This window comes from Tenrec ecaudatus, chromosome 1 (genome assembly GCF_050624435.1).
Source record: "Tenrec ecaudatus isolate mTenEca1 chromosome 1, mTenEca1.hap1, whole genome shotgun sequence".
Lineage (NCBI taxonomy): Eukaryota > Metazoa > Chordata > Mammalia > Afrosoricida > Tenrecidae > Tenrec > Tenrec ecaudatus.
In genome coordinates, this window is record NC_134530.1 from 150,207,953 (window position 1) to 150,230,331 (window position 22,379).

At 36.6% G+C, this 22,379-nt stretch overlaps 1 protein-coding gene across 2 annotated transcripts in view; it reads left to right on the forward strand.

The window, feature by feature from the left end:
- The window catches only part of SYCP1 (synaptonemal complex protein 1), a 108,610-nt gene that overhangs the window by 21,969 nt on the left and 64,262 nt on the right, over positions 1-22,379 (forward strand). For both annotated transcript variants that reach the window (XM_075540321.1, XM_075540322.1), the window contains exons 10-14: positions 1,073-1,146; positions 10,080-10,188; positions 14,948-15,042; positions 16,665-16,849; positions 20,959-21,026. In XM_075540321.1, the coding sequence (XP_075396436.1) occupies positions 1,073-1,146; positions 10,080-10,188; positions 14,948-15,042; positions 16,665-16,849; positions 20,959-21,026 (531 nt within the window). The remainder of the gene's footprint in view (positions 1-1,072; positions 1,147-10,079; positions 10,189-14,947; positions 15,043-16,664; positions 16,850-20,958; positions 21,027-22,379) is intronic.

Consider the following 22,379-nt stretch of genomic DNA (forward strand, 5'->3'; position numbering starts at 1 on the left):
TCAATCGTTCACACTATTTTCATCCCCTCAGCCTAATACCCTTAACTCTTTTGTATCTTGTATTTTACATAATTTTGTCAGGATAAAGATAATGGTTTCTACTTCTGTGAAGATTTCCAGTCTTAAAAACCAAAGGGGCTACGCAGCCCAATAGGATCACTATGAGTCAGAATTGACTTGATAACAGTAAACTTTTGAGTGAGATAGTTTTGTAAATAAACTCAGAATCTTATAGAATTTGATAAGGAATTGATAGATGTTAAAAATGACTTTTTGGCTTTAAGATACAATTTCTGTGTCATCAGATATATATGGTTTTTGGTAGGAATCAGTGCGGTGCCATTGGTTAGGCACTGGATTGCTAACAGAAAGCTCTGACTTAAACACACGGCTGTTCCATATGAGAAAGAGAAGACTGCCTGGTCCCTTAAAGATTTAGTTTTAGAAACTATCAGATTGCTATGAGTTGAAATCTACTTGAACAGGCAGCAGGTTTAGTTAGGCGTATGATTTAATTTTTTAAGAAATGTAGTTTATTGTTTTCATATTTCTTGTTAGTTAAATATGCATGCTAAACAACAATACATGCATTTAAAATATGTGGCTGAATCAATAGAGACAGCAAGTAGAATAAGGGTTCCCATGGGGCCCGGTGGGGAATCAGCTAATGTAAAAGGAGTTATGGAAGGAAGAGAATGTTCTGAAATTGATTGTGATAGCAATTGCACAGTACTGCTGGATGCGATTGAACTAAGGAAGATATGATAACTGATTAGCTCCCAATATAATGGTTTTGGGGAAAAATGTTATTTCAGATTAGAAAGTTATAAATATTTTTTATGTGTGCTACTATAAAAGCTATAGATTTTCTTAAGTTACTATAATTTTGTTATTTTAAAAATTCACTATTTTATTAAGCAAATTTAGCGGCATGAGAACAATAGTTTTAGATGGTTAGACTCCATTGAGTTTTTTAAAGTGGTGAAATATATCAGAAACTTTGTATTCTATTTGTAATAGAAATATTTTAAAAATACATTGGCACTAAAGTGTATTTGTTTCATTTTTAAAGTGAAAGAAGATTATGAAAAGTTTCAACACCTTGAAGAAGAATACAAAAAGGAACTAAATCACAAGGAAAATCGGGTAAAAAAAGCAAGCAATTCTTTGTTTTCTGTACTTGTATTTATTAGTTCATCAGATAATTAACAGTTCAGAATAAATTGGAAGTTACTTTGATTGTATGATACACTTTTTGTGAGTGAATTATACATATCTAAAATTTAGCCTCATTAATTTTACTGTGAAAAATTAATGTTTTTCATTTAAGTAGGCATTCAGATGATATTCTATTTCTTTAAAAAAATGATCATCTACATTTATATGATGAGTAATGGACCATTGCTGCAAAATGTATTTTGTGGGACAAATACTTCATAATATGTAATATGTAATGATGGTGATCACTGACCACTCAGTCCACATTTTTGTAGAAGAATAGAACCACCTGGAGAGTTCTTACTATTCATTTTGCAGATTTCTAAACAGTGTGTATGTGTATATGTAGTTCTTGGATTTCACGTAGAGTTGGAAATAGTTAATAGCTATAAACAATGGATAAGCTTCATAACATCAGGTAGAGTACTCAATTCTTAACTGAAGTACACTAATTCAACAGAAATCCAATTCACTCATTCACAGTGCTGCTTCTTTCCCACCCAAAATTTTTTTAAAAAGCTTAATAACTTTTCTTGACATGATTGAACTATTGAATTATATGATGTGTAGATTTTGTCCCAATAAAACTTTATAAATAAAGTACAATGGGACAACACCGTAAACTCTGCTTTGTAGATCATATCTAATATATTTTTCATCTTATTCATTAATTGTTCATGTCTAAAAGTTTGGTTTCTTATAATGTATTTTGTGTTTTTCATTGACATACTTTCTTCGACCTTCTTGAACGCACATGGACTGTATAATAAATAGCTGTTTTTAATTTCCTTTTTTATCAATTTAATCATGTGTCATACCAGATTTTGCCTCTCTTTAATTGTGTCTTTTCTTTTCCTTCTTTATATGGATTTTCTGCTTACTTGTATGCTTGATAAATTTTGACTAGATGCTAGGCATTACCTTGTTTTCTATTGGATTTAAAAAATATTCCTGTGAACATTCTTGAATTTGTTCTGGGACCCAGTTAATGTACTTGGAGGACGTTGATTCACTCAAAGCTTGATAAGTTAAAAAAAAAAAAAAGCTTGATAAGTACTTAATTGAAGACTTGAGAGAAACCCTTTGAAGATCTTCAGAACTCTGTATGCAGATTTCTCTTTTCTGTTCCTTTGTCTGGTGAATTTGTGACTGTTTGCAACTCCCCAAATTCTCAACAATGTCTTCTTAACTTGGAGGGACTTCCAGACCTTGTTTTAGGTTCCCTTGCACTGTGTCATACCTTGGACCCCTCTAACTTGTAGTCCTTACTTGATCTGTTTCTCTCAGGGAACACTGTTCGTTCTTGCTGTTCATTGCCTTAAAATTGTTTCATATATTTTAATCATTTTACTGGGGGTTGATACAATTCTTATCACAATCCATACATACATCAGTTGTGTAAAGCACATTTGTACATTCGTTACCCTCAACATTGTCAAAACATTTGCTCTCCATGAAAGCCCTTGGCATCAACTCCTAATTTTTGCCCCTCCCTCACTCCTCTCCCCTCCCTCATGAGCCCTTTGTAATTCATAAATTATTATTTTGTCATATCTTAATCTGTCTGATGTCTCCCTTTACTCATTTTTCTGTTGTCTGTTCCCCAGGGAGGAGGTATATGTAGATCTTTATAATCGGTTCCCCCTCCTGATATCGCCACTCTCACCACTGGTACTGAAGGGTTCATCTGTCCTGGATTCCCTGTTTTTTCAGTTCCTCTATGTACCAGTGTACATCCTCTGATCTAGCCAGATTTGTAAGGTAGAATTGGGATCATGATAGTGATGGGGAAGGAAGCATTCAGGAACTAGAGGAAAGTTGTATGTTTCATCCTTGCTACACTGCACTCTGACTGGCTGGTCTCCTCCCTGTGACCCTTCCATAAGGGGATGTCCAGTTGCCTACAGATGGGCTTAGGGTCCCCACTCCGCACTCCTCCTCATTCACAATGATAAGATTTTTTTTTTTTGTTCTTTGATGCATGATACCTCATCCCTTTGACAGCTCATGATCACACAGGCTGGTGTGCTTCTTCCATGTAGGCTTTGTTGCTTCTCAGCTAGATGGCTGCTCATTTACCCTGAAAATTGATTTTGCATGTATTTTACCCACATCTTTAGTAGTTTTAGGCAGGTATATTAATCTGATCCCTATCATGGCTGAAAACTATTTTAAAAAATTCATTTATGACCTCTGTTTTTGAATCCCTGTTTTTTAATAAGTTCTTCAAGTTCCACTTTAAAAATACATCTAGCATTTTCTTAGCACCTGTACTGTTGTCAACTGGCGTGAACCACTATCTTTTCTCTGAAATATTCTGGTAATCTCCTTAATTGGTGTCTATTTACTCCTCTATATCCTTTCAAGCTTTACTTTTACAGTATCTATAGTGATTCTGTTAAAAATCTTAGTTCATTCACTCAACTTAGATCCATCCTGTGGCTTGTCATTTACTTAGTGTGAAGGTCAAAGTGCTTATAAAGTTGTATATGATGGCATCTCTTCTTATCATTGTCTACATTTTAGGCACAGTAGTCTTTTGGAAGGCAATTTTTTCTGATAACTTTATGGGAGATCTTTTTTATTAAATCATTTTATTAGGGGCACATACAACTCTTTATCACAATCCATGCATACATCAATTGTGTAAAGCACATTTGTACACTCATTGCCTTCACCATTCTGAAAACATTTTGCTCTCCAGTTAAACTCCTGGCATCAGCTCCTCATTTGTCCCCCTCCCTCCCTTTTTCCCCCTCCCTCATGAACCCTTGATAATTTATAAATGATTATTTTGTCATATCTTACACTGTCTGATGGGGGAGATCTTTTACTATTAATCCTGTATGTTATTTTTTTCCCAAAGAGGTCTTTCCTGCTTCCCTTACATTACATTTTAATATCATTTAACAGAGCTCATCCTTGTCTTCACTGTTTTTCCAGTGTGTATTGCTTTAGAACATAATATTACTCTTATTTATCTTGTTTATTGCTTCACTTTTTCATTAGAATGTAAGTTTCATTATGGCAGGGATTTTGTGTGTGTGTGTGTGTGTGTGTGTGTGAGAGAGAGAGAGAGAAAGAGATAGAGAGAGTGTGTCTGCTGCTTTCGTACTGTTTATATCAATTCCTGATACACAGTATGACTAAAAGATTTCCTGAAATAATGGATGACTGTGTTTGGATGCGATACCAGCCCCCCCACCTCTAATCACGGGTTTGATAGTGTAAGGTTTATTTGGGCGCGAAACAGAACCAGAGATCCAATTAAGAAAGTTTTAGAAGCAGGCTTTATTGAGAAGCTTGCGGGCGGGATCAGCAATTCAGGGCATTGAGTTATTGAAGCCGCGCAGAAGGAAGTGTGAGTGGTGTTTTTATACCCCTTTCTGACAGGCACAGGGGAAAAAAGGGGATAACTATGCTTACACAAGGGATTGTAAGAAAAGGAAGTAATTTGGGAATTGGGTGGGTGTTGGGCAAACTAGCTGAGCAAGCATCTAGAAGTAAAAATATGCTGGTTTTATACAAGGGAGGGGGGGGTAGGTACAGGGTAAGTTTCAAGAACTTAACAGATAGGTGCAATTGTATGGTTGAGATATATAAAGATTATATTGAAGTCATAGAGAGCATGAGAAATAGAAGAGAGATTGAAATAATGGAGTAAGACATTTCATGGTAGCATTTTCACCTCCTGGATGGCCACGATCTTACCAGCCAGGTCAACGCACAGTGTGGGCCGAAGGCAAGGTGGGGCAGGGACCTGGCAGGATGCTCCAGGACCTAATTTATTGTTAACCAAGTATTATAACTACTTCAGGGGCGTGTGTATGATTGCAGGTAACCACACGTCACAGGAATGGGCAGTACAATAGGCATACATATCATAGGATGGGGATGAGCTAGGGGTGTACACATAATAGGAGGGGGTGGAACTAGTGGTATACATGTGACAGTAAGGGCGGACCCTAGATTGATGATGGAGGCCTAACCTTGGCCACTCTTGGGTGGGCTTGACCTCTCTGGGATGTACTACAAAGAAACAGTCAACTACTATCCTTATCAGAAGGGAGTGGGCCCTACTTGTTATGAGCTAAACAGTGGTGATTGCTTGCTCTAGATGGCTGATAACCCTTAGGGAGAATAACCCTGACCTACTTCTGATGACCTCCAAGTGTATAGTCATTCGCAAGCAGCTAAGTTTGACATCTATTTGGGGGGAAACAGCTTGGGGGAGAATTCCTTCTGTTTCCCACAGATGACCTTCACAAACCTGTTTATACATTTTGAATCTTAAAGAGAATACTTTCCTAAATAGAAAATTATTTTTCAGTATTAAGTGTTTAAATGGGTATCCTTTTTTATAAGAGCTTCTTAGTAAATTTTCTACAGGCTAGTATATGCTTACAAAGATGCCTTTGGTGTGTCATTTTTGTGGAGAAGTAACCATTACTAGAGATTAGTTATTCAGTTATTAGTGCTATTTGACAGTTCATCACTTGAATATTCAACCTTCTAAACTGAATATGGAAGTTAATATAATTATGATTAAGCACTATTGAAGTATTTGTATATTTGCTAGATAGCCATTAAGAAACCTTATCTGTGAGGTCTAACGGACCGGTCTAATCCACTAGGTGGACAGCCCTGCCTCTTCCCCCAGAAGAATTTACTTCAGAGGACAGCACTGAAACTACAGCTCAGGGAGAGGGACATGTCTGATCAGAGCACATGGAGCAAATGAAGGGGGAGAGAGAGAGAGAGAGTGGAGTACTCCCTGGCCCACCAAGCCTTGAGAACGGATATCCCTGCTTAGAGCAGCCAGTGCACAGAAAGGACCATATGGCTGGCCCCACTAAGCAAAACAACATCCCTCACTGACCAATAACCCTATAGGGGACAACACTGGAGACACAGTGTGGGAATTGCCCCCACCCCCATCTGACTCTACCACGCCTATACAAAACACTTAAGGGCCTGCAACAGAACAGCAAGGGAAGTCCTGAAGGAATACCAAAAATAGACTTTGAGGCCAGGGCGTAGCTCCCCCCATCAGACTTGACTGGAAAATGCTCCTAAAGGTCAACAAACAGACCTTGAACTATTTACATAAAGGCTTTTTTTGTGTGTCATTGTCATTTTGTTTGCTTTTGTCCCTTTGTCTTGTTTTCATGTGCATATTATTATCTCTGCAGGTCTATCTAGATAAGATAGGCTGGATAAACAATGTGGAGGGAAAAACAACAGGACCCATGCTTCTGGGGGCACATGGGAGACTGGGAGGTGGGGGAAAGGAAGTGGTGTTAACTAACCCAGGGACAAGGGAACAACAAATGATCCAAAATCAATGCAAGGAGGGTGTAAAAGACCTGGTAGGGACTGATCAAGGGGAATGTAACCAAGAGGAATTACTGAAACCCAAATGAAGGCTGAATATGATAATGGGACAAGAGGAAAGTAAAAGGAAATAGAAGAAAGAACTAGGAGGCTAAAGGGCATTTATAGATGGCTATATACAGGCATATACATATGTAAATATATTTATATATGATGGGGAAATAGATCTATGTGCACATATTTATAGGTTTAGTATTAAGGTAGCAGATAGACATTGGGCCTCCACTGATGTACTCCTTCAATGTAAGAATACTTTGTTCTATTAAACTGGCATTCAATGATGTTCACCTTCCTGACATTGTTGGAAGACAAATGTGTGCATAAGCAAATGTGGTGAAGAAAGCTGATGATGTCCAGCTATCAAAAGATATAGTGTCTGGCATCTTAAAGGCTTGAAGGTAAACAAGTAGCCTCCTAGCTCAGAAGCAACAAAGCCCACATGGAAGAAACACACCAGACTGTATGACCATGAGGTGTAGAAGGGATCAGGTACCAGGCATGAAAGAACAAAAAATCATATCATTGTGAATGAGGGGGTGTGCGGAGTGGGGACCCAAAGTCTATCTGTAGGCAACTGGACATCCCTTATAGAAGGGTCTCTGGGAGGAGACGAGCCAGACATGGTGCAGTGTAGCAAGGATGAAACATACAACTTTCCTCTAGTTCTTTAATGCTTCCTCTCCCCCTCACCTATCAAGATCCCAGTTCTACCATACAAATCCTGCTAGACCAGAGGATGTACACTGGTGCAGTTGGGAACTGGAAACACAAGGAATCCAGGACAGATGATCCCTTCAGAAACAGTGGTGAGAGGCAATACTGGGAGGGTGGAGGGAAAATAGGGTAGAGAGGGGGAACCGATTACAAGGGATCTACCTATGACCTCCTTCCTGGGAGACGAAGAACAGAAAAGTGCGTGAAGGGAGATGTCGGAGAGTGTAAGATATGACAAAATAATAATTATTTTTTCATAGGTTTCATTAGGGAGGAGGGAGTGGGGAAGGAGGAGAAAAATGAGCTGATACCAAGGGCTTAAGTATAAACCGAATGTTTTGAGAATGATGGCAACAATTGTACAAATGTGCTTGACACAACAGATGTATGTATGGATTGGATTTTTAAAATCATTTTACTGGGGCCTCATAAAACTTACAACCCATATATAAACAAACACTTGATAATTTTTAAATTATTATTTTGTCATATCTTACATTGGCCATCTTCTCCCCTCACCCACTCCTCCTCCACTGTCTGTCCCCCAAGGAGGAGGATATATGTAGATCCTTATAATCCGTTCCCCCTTTCTACCCTACCTCCCCTTCCTTTACTCTCCTGGTATTGCCACTCTCACCACTGGTCATGAAGGGATTATCCGTCCTGGATTCCCTGTATTTCCAGTTCCTATCTATAGTAGTGTATATCCTCTGGTCTAGCCAGATTTGTAAGGTAGAATTGGAATCATGATAGTGGGGGAGGGGAGAAGGAAGCATTTAGGAACTAGAGGAAAGTTGTATGTTTCATCCTTGCTACACTTCACCCTGGCTGGCTTGTCTCCTCCCCTTGACCCTTATGTAAGCAGATGTCCAGTTGTGTACAGATGGGCTTTGGGTTCCCATTCTACACTACCCCCTCATTTACAATATGATTTTTTTTGCTCTTCGATACCTGATAACTGATCCCTTTGGCACCTCATAATCACACAGGCTGATATGCTGCTTTCACGTGTACTTTGTTGCTTCTGAGATACATGGCCGCTGGTTTACCTTCAAGTCTTTAAGACCCTAGATGCTATAACTTTTGATAGCCAGGCTCCATCAACTTTTCCACCACATTTGCTTATGCACTTGCTTTGTCTTCAGTGATTGTGCCAGGAATGTGAGCATCATAGAATGCCAGTTTAATAGAAGAAAGTATTCTTGCATTGAGGGAGTACTTGAGTAGGGCCCAATGTCTATCTGCTACCTTAATATTAAACCTATAAATATATGCACATAAATCTATTTCCCCATCCTCATATATTTACATATATGTACATGCCTGCCCCTATTTAGACCTCCTGTACATGCCCTTTGCTTCCTAGCTCTTTCCTCTATTTCCTTTTACTTTCCTCTTGTCCCACTATCATGCTTAGCCTTCATTGGGTTACAAAAATTCCTTTCGATTACATTACCCTTGGTCACGCCCTACCAGGCCTCCTACACCCTCCTCACAACTGATTTGGATCACTTGTTTCTTTGTCCATGGGTTTGTTAATACTACTTCCTTTCCCCTCACCTCCCCTTCTCCCATGTCGCCCTGGAACTGTTGGTCCCATTTTTTTTCTCCTGCAGATTCTTCATTCAACCTATCTGAAAATAAAGTGAAAGACTTAACATTTCTGTTAAAGGAATCCAGAGAGAAAGTCAATTAGAAGAAATGACAAGTTAAAGTTTATATAAGCAAATATAGCAATGTATCTTATGCACAAAAGCAAGACAGAGCAATACCAAGCAACAAAAGAAAACAAAACAACAACAAAAAAGAAAAACTTGTAGTTAGTTCAAGGATTGTTTATTGGCCTTTAGGAGTGTTTTCCGGTCTAGTCTAATGGGTACCAAGCTGGCCCTAAACTTTATTTTTAGTATTCCCTGGGGACTTCATTCCTCTGTTCCCCTTGCTATTCTGTTCCAGGTCCTTAGTGCTTTGCCTCCATATGGTGGGGTCAGATCGGGCGTAATTCCCACACTGTGTCTCCAGTGTTGTCCACAGTAGGGTTATGGGTCAGTGAGGATGTCGTGTCTCATAGTGGGGCCGGTCATATAGTCTTCTCTGTAGATTGGCTGCCCTGAGCGGGAATAATGTTGTCAAGGCTTGGTGGACCAGGATGTGCTCCACTCTCTTCCTCCCACCTCATTTGCACCCGTGTGCTCAGATCAGACATGTCCCTCTCCATGAGCTGCAGCTTCAATGCTGTCCTCTGAAATAAATTCTTCTGGGGGAAGGGGCAGCTGTCCACATAGTAGGGATTGGGGTTAGCCCCTCAGACCTCTCCACGGGTTCCCTGTATGTATGGATTGTGATGTGTTCTAGGAGCCCCTAATAAAATGATTAAAAAAAACCTTTGCAATATTTCTTTAGCACCTAACCAAATTAATTGGATATCTGTCTGTCCATGTCAAACTGTGAAGCTAATGAGATTTTAACTTAACTTTTATATAATTTAATATTTTCTTATATTTTTCTCATAAATGTGAGTATTGTTCATAGGAGATTGATTATTTAAATCATGTTTCTTTGACAAATATAAATTATAATACTATAGCTTATTTTGTTTACTACCTTTATGAGATTATAAATTTGAAAGATAGAAATATGACTAGCATATATTGATGTCTGTCAATGTAACTAACGATCTGAGATTTACCTTTTAATTAAGCTGCCATATTAAATTTTGATGAATGAAATGTATTATAAATATTTCATTGTAGGTATCACTGCTATTGATTGAAAAAACCGAGAAAGAAAACAAAGTGAAAGATTTAACATTTCTGTTAAAGGAATCCAGAGAGAGAGTTAGTCAATTAGAAGAATTGACACGTAAGTTTATATAAGAAAATATAGCAATGTATCTTATAAATTTAGGAGCCCTGCTGGCATAGTGGGTTAAGCATCAGACTGCTGCTTACTGCTAGGTCACCAGAAAGAAACCACCCACTGCTCCTTTGAGGATTATGAGGCTTTCTACTCCTGTAAAGATTTAGAATCTCAAACCAAAGAGCAGTTCTAATCTGTCCTATAGGGTCACTATGAGTCATAGTCAACTTCATGGCAGTGAGTTTTTATCCAATTCTTTTTGCTTCATTATAAATTTTTGCTTTCATTACAAGTATGTTATAATAGTTTCTAGTGTTTTCCTTCTCAATGTGAATTGGACCAATAGAGTCACTTGGAGAGCTTTATCAAAATATATGTGATCCTTTTTCTCTCCATACCCTCACCTCTTCCAAAATTTCAATAAAGTATTACTTCACGAAGACAGATATTTTCATATTTTCTGTTCACAGTTGCACTAGAAAAACCTGGACTAGTGCCAAGGACATATTGTTGTTAGGTACCATCAAGTTGGTTCCAATTTATAGTGACTGTGTACAACAAAATGAAACACTGCCTGACTCTCTTACATCCTCTCAATCATTGCTGAGTTTGAGCCCATAGTTTTAGCCATTGTATCAATCTTTGTTGGAGGTCTTCCTCTGCTTTACTGCCCTTCTATTTTAACAGGACATTTTTCCTCCACACTGCTCCCTCCTAAAGTATGTGTTACTATTTTTGATTTCAAGGAGCCATTCTGTTGTACTTCTTCCAAGACAGATTTGTTCACTCTTCTGACAGTCCATGGGTATATTCAATGTAATTCACTACTACTACAATTCAAATGTATCAACTTTTTTTGTTGTTTCAGTGTCTAGCTTCCACAGGTATATGACGTGATTGAAAATACCATGGCTTGGATCAGGTGCCTCTTTGTCCTCAGTAACATTTTTCCTTTTCAGTGCTTTAAAGATGTCTTTTGCAACAGATCTGCTTGATGTAATATGCCGTTTGATTTCCATTGTGACTGCCTCTTTATTAGCATCAATTGTAGATTCAAGTAAAAAGAAATCTCTGTCAGCTTTAATAATTTTCAAATTTATTATCATACTTATTGGTTCAGTTATGAGGATATTTATTTTCTTTATAGTGATGCTCTCGTCTTTGATTTTCAATAGTAAGCGCTTCAGGTGTTCTTTGTTTTCATTAAACAAGATTATGTCATCTGCATATTGGAGGTTATTAATGGTTCTTCCTCCAATATTGATACTGCATTCGTCTTCATATAGTCCAGTTTCTCATATTATTGTTACTCAATGGCATTTGATTTTGTGGGTCTTAACAAAATCTGGTTAACATTGTGTAGAATGGGCTTCCACAACACTTAATTGTACTCATGCTGAATCTGTGCATAGACCAAGAGTTCAAACAGAACCAAGGGGATTGTAGGTAGTTTGCAGTCAGGATAGGTGTATGTCAGGATTGGATCCTTTCACCACATTTATTTAGACTTTATATTTGACTTTTGAAGAATGTCCAATCAGGCTACATATTAGACATTTGATAAATACTATATAAATCAATGATATGAGAGCATATAGATGGAATCGTTAATTTTTCTCTGAGCAAGACATTTTGAAAGGTATTAAGGAAGAATTTTTGATTAGGATTTTACATGATTAAAAGTTAACTAGACAGTGAAGTAGAGGAGATAGCTTTTACAAGACATGAATGTTTAAGGGTATATTTAGTATTCAGGGTTATATTTGAACCCAGTAGATGAGACTAGGTATATTGGACAGGGTTCTCTAGAGGCTGGCACAATAAACTATAGCACTAGGGATATTTGGATCAGTTTATAAAATACCTTGGATGTCATGTTATCTCTAGACTCTGTCTTACTATTGAATACTTTTCAAACTTGTTAAAGTGGCAGGATACTTAGAAGACATAATGAATGGTGAAACATGTACCCTTCAGAATACCACAGGGATCATAAAACATTTATCTATCTTTGTTTTTCAAACACATACCCTGTCTTCACAGAGAAAATCATTTTCTAGTTCCTGCTAACATGTGCTCTCTCATTTTACCTTATTGTCTAACTATAGCTTATACTCCAGCTATATTGAAATTATTTAACGTCTCAAATTTTATGTTCTTCCTATCTCATCACCAATCTTATGTCTGGTCCCCCTCAAACCAAAAGAGCCTTCCACATGTACTTCAAATCTGTGGCTAAATTCTAGTGAATTCCTCCTTCTCTAGTCTTAGGATTAAGAGTCCCGGTGGCATAGTGGGTTCCATGTTAGACTCAATGTCAAAACCACCAGCTACTGCATGGGAGAAGCACTAGCCTTTCTACTCCCATAAAGACAGTTTTGGAAAACCATAGGGACAGTTCTACCCTGTTGCTATGAATCATAGATAATTTAAATTTATTTTCAATACTTCAATATCTGCCTTGCCTGTTGGTTTGTTTCTTTTGTTTTTGAACATGGTTTAGTTCCTTTGTTCATATCTTTTGGTGTGCCCAGGGATTATTAAATTAAATTCTGTACATAGATAGAAGAAAAATTAGAGGCCCTAGATGATGTTATCATTAGTTTGCTAGGGTAGGTTGGACTGATTATATTAGTTGAGGATTGAACTTAATGAGGTAAAACTGGACAAGTGTTTGAGGTTTTTCAAACTTCCAGATTTTTTACTCTATCTACTTAAGAGACCCCCCCCAGTTCCCAAATGATGCTAGTTTCTCAGTAGCACTCTTTTGTTTTCACAAATACCATATGCAACATTTTCAACTTATCCACAGTTCATCTTTTCAGTCTTAGTTTCTTTGTCCCTTTGTTTTAAAGTCCCTCCCGTACCATGGCAAAACCTGTAGTTGTTTTCAGCAGGAAAGTTGGCTTGTCACAGATTGCTTCATCCTATATAGAATTATTACCTTAATTATGATTCACTCATATGTTAGTACTTTTGGTAGTAAAGGATATCACTTACCATCAGAGATTTAAGAACAATTTAAGGGAAAACAAATTTTGCCATATTTCCAATCCTTTTAAAACTTTGTCTTACCTAGAAACTCTTGCCTTATATAGTGCATGAAATTTATTATTTTCTCAACCTGTAATAAAAATTACTTTTATATTTTGGCTTTTCCCAAAACATAGTTCTGTGCTTCCTTGGCTATTTTCTGGCAGGAAGTTTTCTCACATTTCATCCACAATGGAATTGGGATTATTTTAGCGCTCTCACCATATTCAAATCATTCATTCAGTTTTCATCTATGCCAGATAAAGAGCTAGTTGCTGGGGATCCAATAGCATTTTATTCTTGCTTTTTAGAAAAGTTATTATTTCTAGTATATTAGGATGTTTTATGTAGTAATATGGATATTGACTTTTATTAAATACTTTTATCAATACTTTATTAGTGATTACCTTCTTGTGTTAAGTCGTTTAAGTTTCTTAATGTTAAACAAGTGTGACTCTCAATCTAGTTTTAATATTTTAATATATTATTTGATTCAGTTTTTACATGTTACTTGAGTAGACTTTGTTTAGGACATTTCCACCTATGTTCAGTGATACTGTTTATCGTGTTGTTCCATCATCACCCTTGTATTTTCCAAATTTTACCATCGTCCTTAGCTGAAGCTCAGTTTTTTTATGAGGTTTTAAAGTAAATGCATATGTAGAAGGGCACGTGGAGTAAAACTTCACATTGAGTAATTAGAAAATATTAGTTATTAAGTGATATAAAACTTTGCTATTATTATCTTAACTGAAGAATATAATATGTAAGAAAGAATTAAAACTTAAAATAGGTAAAAATGAAAATTATATAATGAATAATTTTGCTTTTAAGAGATTCTAATATTTTAGTATGTACACTTTTTACAGTCATTGTTTACATACATATAAATGCTACTTTTAACCTGTCCTTTTAATTCTATAATATTTAATGAATATTTACCCAAATTAGTGATCAATAAATAAAGTCTGTATCATTATTCTCAATGGCTACATGGTATACTAACATATGCATGTACCAACATAATTTAACTTATCTATGATTGGATATTGTTTCTAATGTTTTACTATTATAAAAAATGCTTCATTGAAAATTCTTGCAAGATAAGAGTCTTAAAAAGCAATAAAGGTTGATTATGATTCAAAGCAGAATGGGGCTAACAATAACATTGGGCTAACAAATGAAAACAGTACCTCTGGTCTAGTGATGGGTTGTGTGTTGGGCTGCTAACCGCAGTCAGAAGTTCATAATTTAGCCTGTGAAGGGGAAGAGATGAGACTTTTTACTTCCATAAATATTCATAGTCTCAGAAACCTACAGGGGCAATTCTACTCTGTCCTGTTGGGTTACCATGAATCAGAATTTTGATGGCTGTGAGTTTGGAGTTGGGGTTGTTTTTTGAGTCATTGATGATAAAGAAGGGAGAAAAAAGACAAAGAAGGGAGCCTTGGTGGCACACTGAGTTACAAGGTGGTGGGCTGCTAACTTCAAGGAAGCAGTTTGAAATCACCAATGGCTCATAGGGAGCAAGATGAGGCCTTCTCTCAAAAAGAGTTAAGACAGGAAACCCATAGGGGCAGTACTAATCTGCCTTCAAGGATTGCTTGCTAGGAGTTGGAAATTGACTTGATGGCAGGGAGTTTTTGAGTTAGATAAAAATGGGTAATTGTAAAGAATAAGAATTCATTTTCTCTTATTCTAATAAAACATCTATAATTTTCTCTTTTAGAAATACAGAATGAAAGCTTAAAAGAATCAAATGACAAACAGCATTGTTTAACATCAGAACTGGAGGATGTTAAAATGTCACTACAAAAAAATGTGGTATGATTTAAAAACTAATAACTCACATTATTAATTAGTGAACAAAAACATTGAATACTAATATGTATGAGGAAGTAGAGTTTTAAGACAAAATTCAGTGTATAAAATGCTTATAGTTTATTATAACAGTATAATTAAATATGAAACTATGCTAGGTGCTACAGGATAATGAACTGGGATAGCTCTAAGAACTGAAAGAACAATATGGGCTGAATTGGTTAGGAAGATTTAGTGGAGGAATTGGGACTGGGATTTGGAAAATGAAATCAGTCATTGAAAACCCTATAGTACTTGTGTTTAGCTGGGCTGACTAGAGAACACTCAAATCCAGAGACACTCATATATGTATGTATAATAGAGCTTTATATCAAAGAGTAATCATGTATTAAGAAAACATCCCAGTCCCGTACAGATCGAGTCCATTAAGTCTGATACTAGTCCATATATCCCTCTTCAAACTCACAGAGCACATGCAGTGCTGCAAAATGCAGGAGAACAGGCCAGTGGGTGCAAAGTCTTGTGGATTCAGTGGTGCTTGAAGCATCTACAGGGCTCTCGCAGGTCTCATTGTGACTTCAGCAGCTCTCTGACCGACTCAACAGCAGGAAGGTGAAGGCAGAGAAAGAGTGTGTTGCCTGCATCCAGGGAGAAAGAGGAGGCCGGCCTCAGAAAATCATTTATCTTGGTCACCTTCCAATCAATCTGCGACCTGATTGGCAGGGTAACCTCTACTCATATATGTTCCTATGGAGCCATGTTGGCACAGAAAACCTAACTGTCACAGTACTCAGTTCTTTGACATACTTGGATTGACATGGGTCAGAATCACTCTATTGTAACTGGTTTCCTTTTATGTTGTACAATAAGTCTCATGCTTTGCCTAGAATTATGCTATACAGTTGAAATAGTAGGTCGATATTTGTGGGGGAAAAGACCAGCCCCCCACAACTAATTACCAGTTCAATAAGTACAATTGTACGGTTAAGATGTGTAAAGATGACAATAAAGTCATAGAGTATGAGAGATATAGAAGAGAGAGTCAAATAAGTCAGACACATTTCATGGTAGCATGCTCACCTCCTGGATGGCCATGATCTTACCAGCCAGGTCTGCGCACAGTGTGGGCCAAGGTGAGGGGGGCGGAGACCCCAGTTATTGCTAGCCAAGGCTTATATCTACTTAGGGGGGCGTGATTACAGGTAACCACACGTCACAGGAATGGGCAGTACAATAGGCATACACATCATAGGAAGGGGATGTACAATAGGCATAAGGGTAATAGGAAGGGGATGAGCTAGGAGTGCACACATAGGAAGGGGGCGGGGACTAGAGGTATACATGTGACAAGAAGGGCAGACCCTAGATCATGATGGTGGCCTAACCTTGGCCACCCTTGGATGGTCTTGACCTCCCTGGGCTCTCCTTCCAGTAAACAATCTACTACTATCCTTATCAGAAGGGTGTGGGCCCTACTTGCTGTGGGATAAAGAGTAGTGTCTCATTGCTCTAGATGGCTGATAACCCAATCTTTCTGTTTCCTACAGATATTCCTAATGGATTGTGATAAATTCACTTTTGCTTTTCATTTATTTGGATGATGCTTTGTCTTTTATTTCATTTAGAGTACTCAAAAGGCTTTGGAGGAAGATTTACAGAAAGCAAAACAAACAATCTATCAGCTCACTGGAGAAAAAGAAGCACAAATGGAAGAATTCAATAACACTAAAGCTGCTCATTCATTTTTGGTCACTGAACTTAAAACTACTATCTGCAACTTAAATGAATTGCTAACCTCAGAACAGCAAAGGTAAAAATATTGAGAGTTGAGTAAAAATAATTTACTTTTAATATTTAGTATCATTTTCTATTGCCAACTTGCTTTTCTGAAAACCTTTAGTCTCTCTTCAAAATACATAATGCTGCTATTTAGCGCTTTTATAACAGAAATACCACAAGTGAATGGTTTTAGCAAATAGACATGTATTCTTTCACAATTTAGGAGATTAGAAGTTTGGATTAAGGGTGCCAAATATGGGGAAGGCTTTCTTTTTTTCTGTTGGCTCTAGGGTAATCCCTTTGTCTCAATCTTTCCCTAAGCTTAGAAGGTTCTCAGTGCAGGGAACTGTGGTCCAAAGGATGTGTTCTGCTCCTGGCTCTCCTTTCTTGATGGTAATGAGGTCCCTTCTCTTCTTTATCTCCTATAGAGTGGTGAAGGAGGATGACTCAAGATACATCTCACCCCAGTCCTCATTAACACATCCTAATTCTGTCTCAACATAATAGAATAGAGGCTAGATTTTGACAGCATATTAGAGAAAATAGAGGATAGTCACACAATATCGGGACTCATGGCCTAGCCATGTTGACACACATATTTGGGGGACACAATTCAAACCATGACAGGCATGAATATATTTTAAAAGTTTGTATTAGGTAGGTAGGTATTCTAGGAAGCAACAATAAAGGCATGTGATCTTAAGAGTTCCTTGGCTAATAGTTAATTACATTGACTGCTAACCACAAGGTTGAAGGTTAGTCTACCCAGAGTCTCCTCAGAAGGAGGATCTACTTCATAAAAAAAAAAAAAAATCAGTCATTGAAAACTCTATAGTACTTAAGTTATTTGACACACTTTGGGTTGCCATTTGTCAGAAACACTCTATTTTAACTGGTTTTCTTTTATTCTCTACATTGTTTAATGTATGCTTTGCCTAGAATCATGGTATGCAGACAGGCTCACAAATTTTGGTACAGATTATTACTCGATAGAGTTGACTCTGACTCATAATCTTATGTACAATAGGACAAAATTCTACTCAGTCCTGTATCATACCCATGATCACTGCATGTTGGAATCCATCTTTACAACTGTTGTGCCAAACCATCTCACTGAGGATCTACCTTATCCTCATCCTCCCTCTTTACCAAATATGATGCGTTCCTCTAATGATTGGTCTCTCCATCCTTATGATGTGTCTAAAGAAATCAAGTCAGGCATTGTTCTATTGTGACCCATGTGGTAATAATTTCTTTTGTAAGAATCAATACTAAACTAAGCCTAAAGAGTTGGAGATTGAAAAAAAAATCTCAAAAGCCAAGCTTTGCAAGATAATAGTCTCCTCCATATCCCCCTAACTCCTCTCTTCAGTGTATTCTCTCATGTCTCTGGATTCTGTGAATTGCTGCAGTGTCCCACAACTCTTTTTTTATGTAAGTTCAAGGAAATCTCTCATGTGTTGGGAGCAGCTTAGTCCAAAGGCTGAAGGTCAGGGTAAGCCACATGCTAGGGCCAGGAGACTCACTCTTACCCTAGAACTTGCTGTTGTTGAGATCACTTCTTCTGAGTGGGCTCATTTTTTATGCAACATGATGGAATTTCAGGGAATTCTGTTCACAATTACTCACGGGCAAATCCTATCAGAATTTTCTCTCACTCTTTTATTAGAACCATGCAAGGAAAGGTCATTTGGTGGGAGTTACATGGCACAATCAAATTTCATCCAAAAGTAATAATATGTTCTCTACCCCTGGAAGCTATCTTTTATATGCATATACACTCTGGAGTCTCTGGCAAGATGTTTCCAGTAGGTCCTTGCCTTCTACTATTAATCAACCAGATTTTCCCCCAAGTCATTTCAGAAACAGGTTTTCTCTTTACAATTGTACCATATAATTCATTATATCCACTGTAAGTAATGATAACTAAGATAACCATTAGTGTGGCCCAATTCATACTCAGTCTCATTCCATGCTTTTCAAAATGGAACCACAATCACAGGCATGTGAAATCCAGAATTATTATATATAATATAAAGGATTAGTCTTGGCAGGGCCATATTAATTAAGTATAACTCAATCCATAAGGTCTTCATTAGCTAATTAAAAATTTTTAAAGCAGTTTTATTTACATATAAGCTACATGCCATATAATTCAATGGTTCAGACATAAGAGTTGTGCAGTTGTCACCACAATAAATTTTAGAACATTTTTTCTTTCTTGTCTTCACTGTTTTTAGTTCCTCATTCCTTCCCAAACTCCCTACCATAATTCTAAAACTATTAATTCAGTTATTGTCTCTATAGATTTACCTATCCTGGATTTCATACAAAGCAAAACATGTATTTAAAAAACCCACAACTACTATAAAATAAAACATAGAAAAACCTCTATCCAAAAGAAAGTAGAGAGAACTAGAATAAATTTAAAATGGATCAAAAATTTAAAATGGATCAAAAAGGAGAACAAATGGTAAAGTATTAAATTTTAATCTAATTACATCTGTGTTAATCCACTGCACTCTGCCAGGCTATTCACATCCCTGGTCACTCCAGATGCTTAATCCATGTGGGGACCCTGCAAATGGCTTTTGGACTTTCACTGCCATTCATAGGCTTTTGCAAACTGGATGCTCAGGATTTAAGCTCTACTACAATTACCTCTTCTGGTCTTAGATTTTATTACTTAGAATCCTTGGATCACACAGGCTAATGTGCTTCTTTCATGTAAATTTAAGCTGACACCTAACTTAGATGGTCACTTGTTTTAAGATAAGTTTTTAAGACCTTGGATGCTATTCTTTCTGATAGCTGAGCACCATCTGTTTTCTTCACCACACTTTGCTGTATTACTGTATTATCTTCAGTGATCTCTTCATAAGTGTTGAGTAGGGCCATGTTATAAGTACGGATTGGTCTTAGATTAGGGCTATGATTAAGTGCAGGCTCAAAGTCCATTCATACAGCTATGGTTTATATCTGTCCTAGGTCCACTTGAGACATTATTATCATTTTATTGGGGAATGTTAGAGATTATCCTCCTGGGGTATGTGGTAAATCTATTGATAGTATCACTAATTTAGCATTGGCTAATTTTTGAAAGTAAATTGTCAGATCTTTCTGTTCTGTCTTCATCTGGAAGCTCCACTGAAACCTGTCTCCCATAAGTCACAAATTGTATAAGTATGATAAGTAGACAGATAGGTCGTAGTGGTTATGACTAACTTCAGAGAAATGATTTTCTAAGCTATGATATTTGGTTTACTGGATTCTATAAACCACTTCCTGATTTCTGAATTTAATTTATAGACTAGGTGCTCTAATATCTTTATTGAAAGAACAGATGAATGTCTATAACTAAATATATATCAGTAAAGGTACTCACTTTTCATATAGTTTGTCTAAAATTTGAGTATAAAGACTTGTTTTGTTTTTCACTACTTTATACTAAAGAAATATTTTATTAAGCCTTATAAAAATAGCTTTGTGTTACTTTTGCTCCTATTGAATCATTACTAATTAAATCTTGAAAGGAAGAAAACCAAGTTTTTTTATATTCTCCACTGCTTGTGCATGGTGAAGTAAGAACTATTTTTCCTAATCTTATATATTTTTGATTGATCTGGTAATTTTCAAAGTTTAAAGTTATAAGCAACTTTATATGTTCTTTTCCCAAATTACCACAGTTTTATACATGGAGACAGAAATTATAAGTGGATTGCATAAATTCTTATACAAAGGGGCTTTAAAAAGTTTGTAGAGAGATTCTATTATCTTTTAATTCTATTTTTTCATAAACTTTTTGAAGTCTCCCTCATCTTTATATTGTTTTTAGGGAAAATGCAATACAATAGTAGTTATTTATTCAGTGTCTTTCAGAGTTTTAGAATGCATTGATTAGATTATCACCAATAGGTAAAAGAGAAAATTATGACTATAAGCTTTATGGTTTTATATGGATTTAATTAATATATAATTATATATTTCTAATGGTAACATCTTATTTTAAAATATCACCCTGTTTAATAATTTAATTAGTCAAATCTGCTAAGATATATCAATTATTAAATTACATGAGTTTTAGTGACTAGATGAATTCTGAATAAAGAGATTATTTATATTTTATAATATGTTTACAAGATTGGAAAAAAATGAAGAGGAATTGAAAATCATAACGGTGGAGCTTCAGAAGAAATCTACTGAACTGGGTAAGATTTAGAGAATAGCTTATATAGTTTGATAATATTAGCTAATTATAAAAGTAAACAGGATTTTAGAATTGTTGTTGGGTGCTATTGAGTCCATTTTTAACTTAACAACCCATTTGCCAATAGTCATTATTCTAGTAAAAATTAACCCAGCTTTTCATTTGGATAGAGACTGGTGGAACTGGAGAATCTGGTCCTTGGTCTCCCTTCAGGTCTGGAACTAAGCTTACCTGTATGGCTCAGTTGTCAGCCAAAACAATAGACAGGTCTATAAGCAGCACAATACACTAAGGAGGTACGCACACCTAAGAATCATCAACCATTTGGGCCCAAAAGAGCAACATTTATCCATGGACAACATTTAGAAGAGTTAAAAAGGAGGTGGAGTGGAAACTGGAAACATAGGGAGGAAGTGGGATAAATGGTGTTATATTGAGGGGATTGCAATGAATGAGATGAAACAAAATGTAGATGGATTGTTGAATGTAAAACTGATAATGTGCTTTGTAAACTCACACAATATACAATACAAAGCTAAAAAAAAAGATAATGGAAATTTCCCTGAATAAAAAATAGTGATTATTCCATGCTTTTGTCTTATTTTTTAAAAGATAAAAGAATTTAAACTTATAGAAAACTATTTAGTTTCGTTACACAGTTTGTAGACATCCTGAAGTGTAAGGAACATCTATGTTTATTTTACTTATTTTATGATTCAGGGGCCTTAGTGAGAAATTACTTATATTTTAGAATTCAATTTTGAACTTTCATATATTAACCACAATTGGGTTATTAACTATTTACAGGGAAATATGTAATGGTATTCAATAGCTTTCATGGCTAAGAGAAAGAATTCTGTAGCTATATTTTAAACTTAGATAGTTGTAATAATTCTGAGCTTTGTGGATGAAGGGCCAGCCCCCCACAACTAATTGCGGGTTCCATAGGCAAAATTGTACAGTTGAGATATATAAATATAGATTATAATAAAGTCATAGAGCATAAGAGAAGAGAGATTAAAGTAATGGAGTCAGACACATTTCATGGTAGCATGCTCACCTCAGCCCCACTCAGTGGTCTACGTAGAGAGAAGGGTAGGGGGGATAGGAGGAAGACAAGAGGAGAGAGCCAGTGTGAGGGAGAGGGAGGACAGAAAGAACCGAGAGAGAACCTTTGTTGCTAACCAAGGCTTATATATTGTTGGGAGGGGGGTGGTGTGCAAGCCCACTAATTATGGGTAAAGACATACGTCACAGGAAGGAGTTGCACTATAGGTTATACAACAATGAGAGGGACAATATACACACTATAGGAAGAGGAGGGATTAAAGGTGTACATGTGACAAGATAGGCA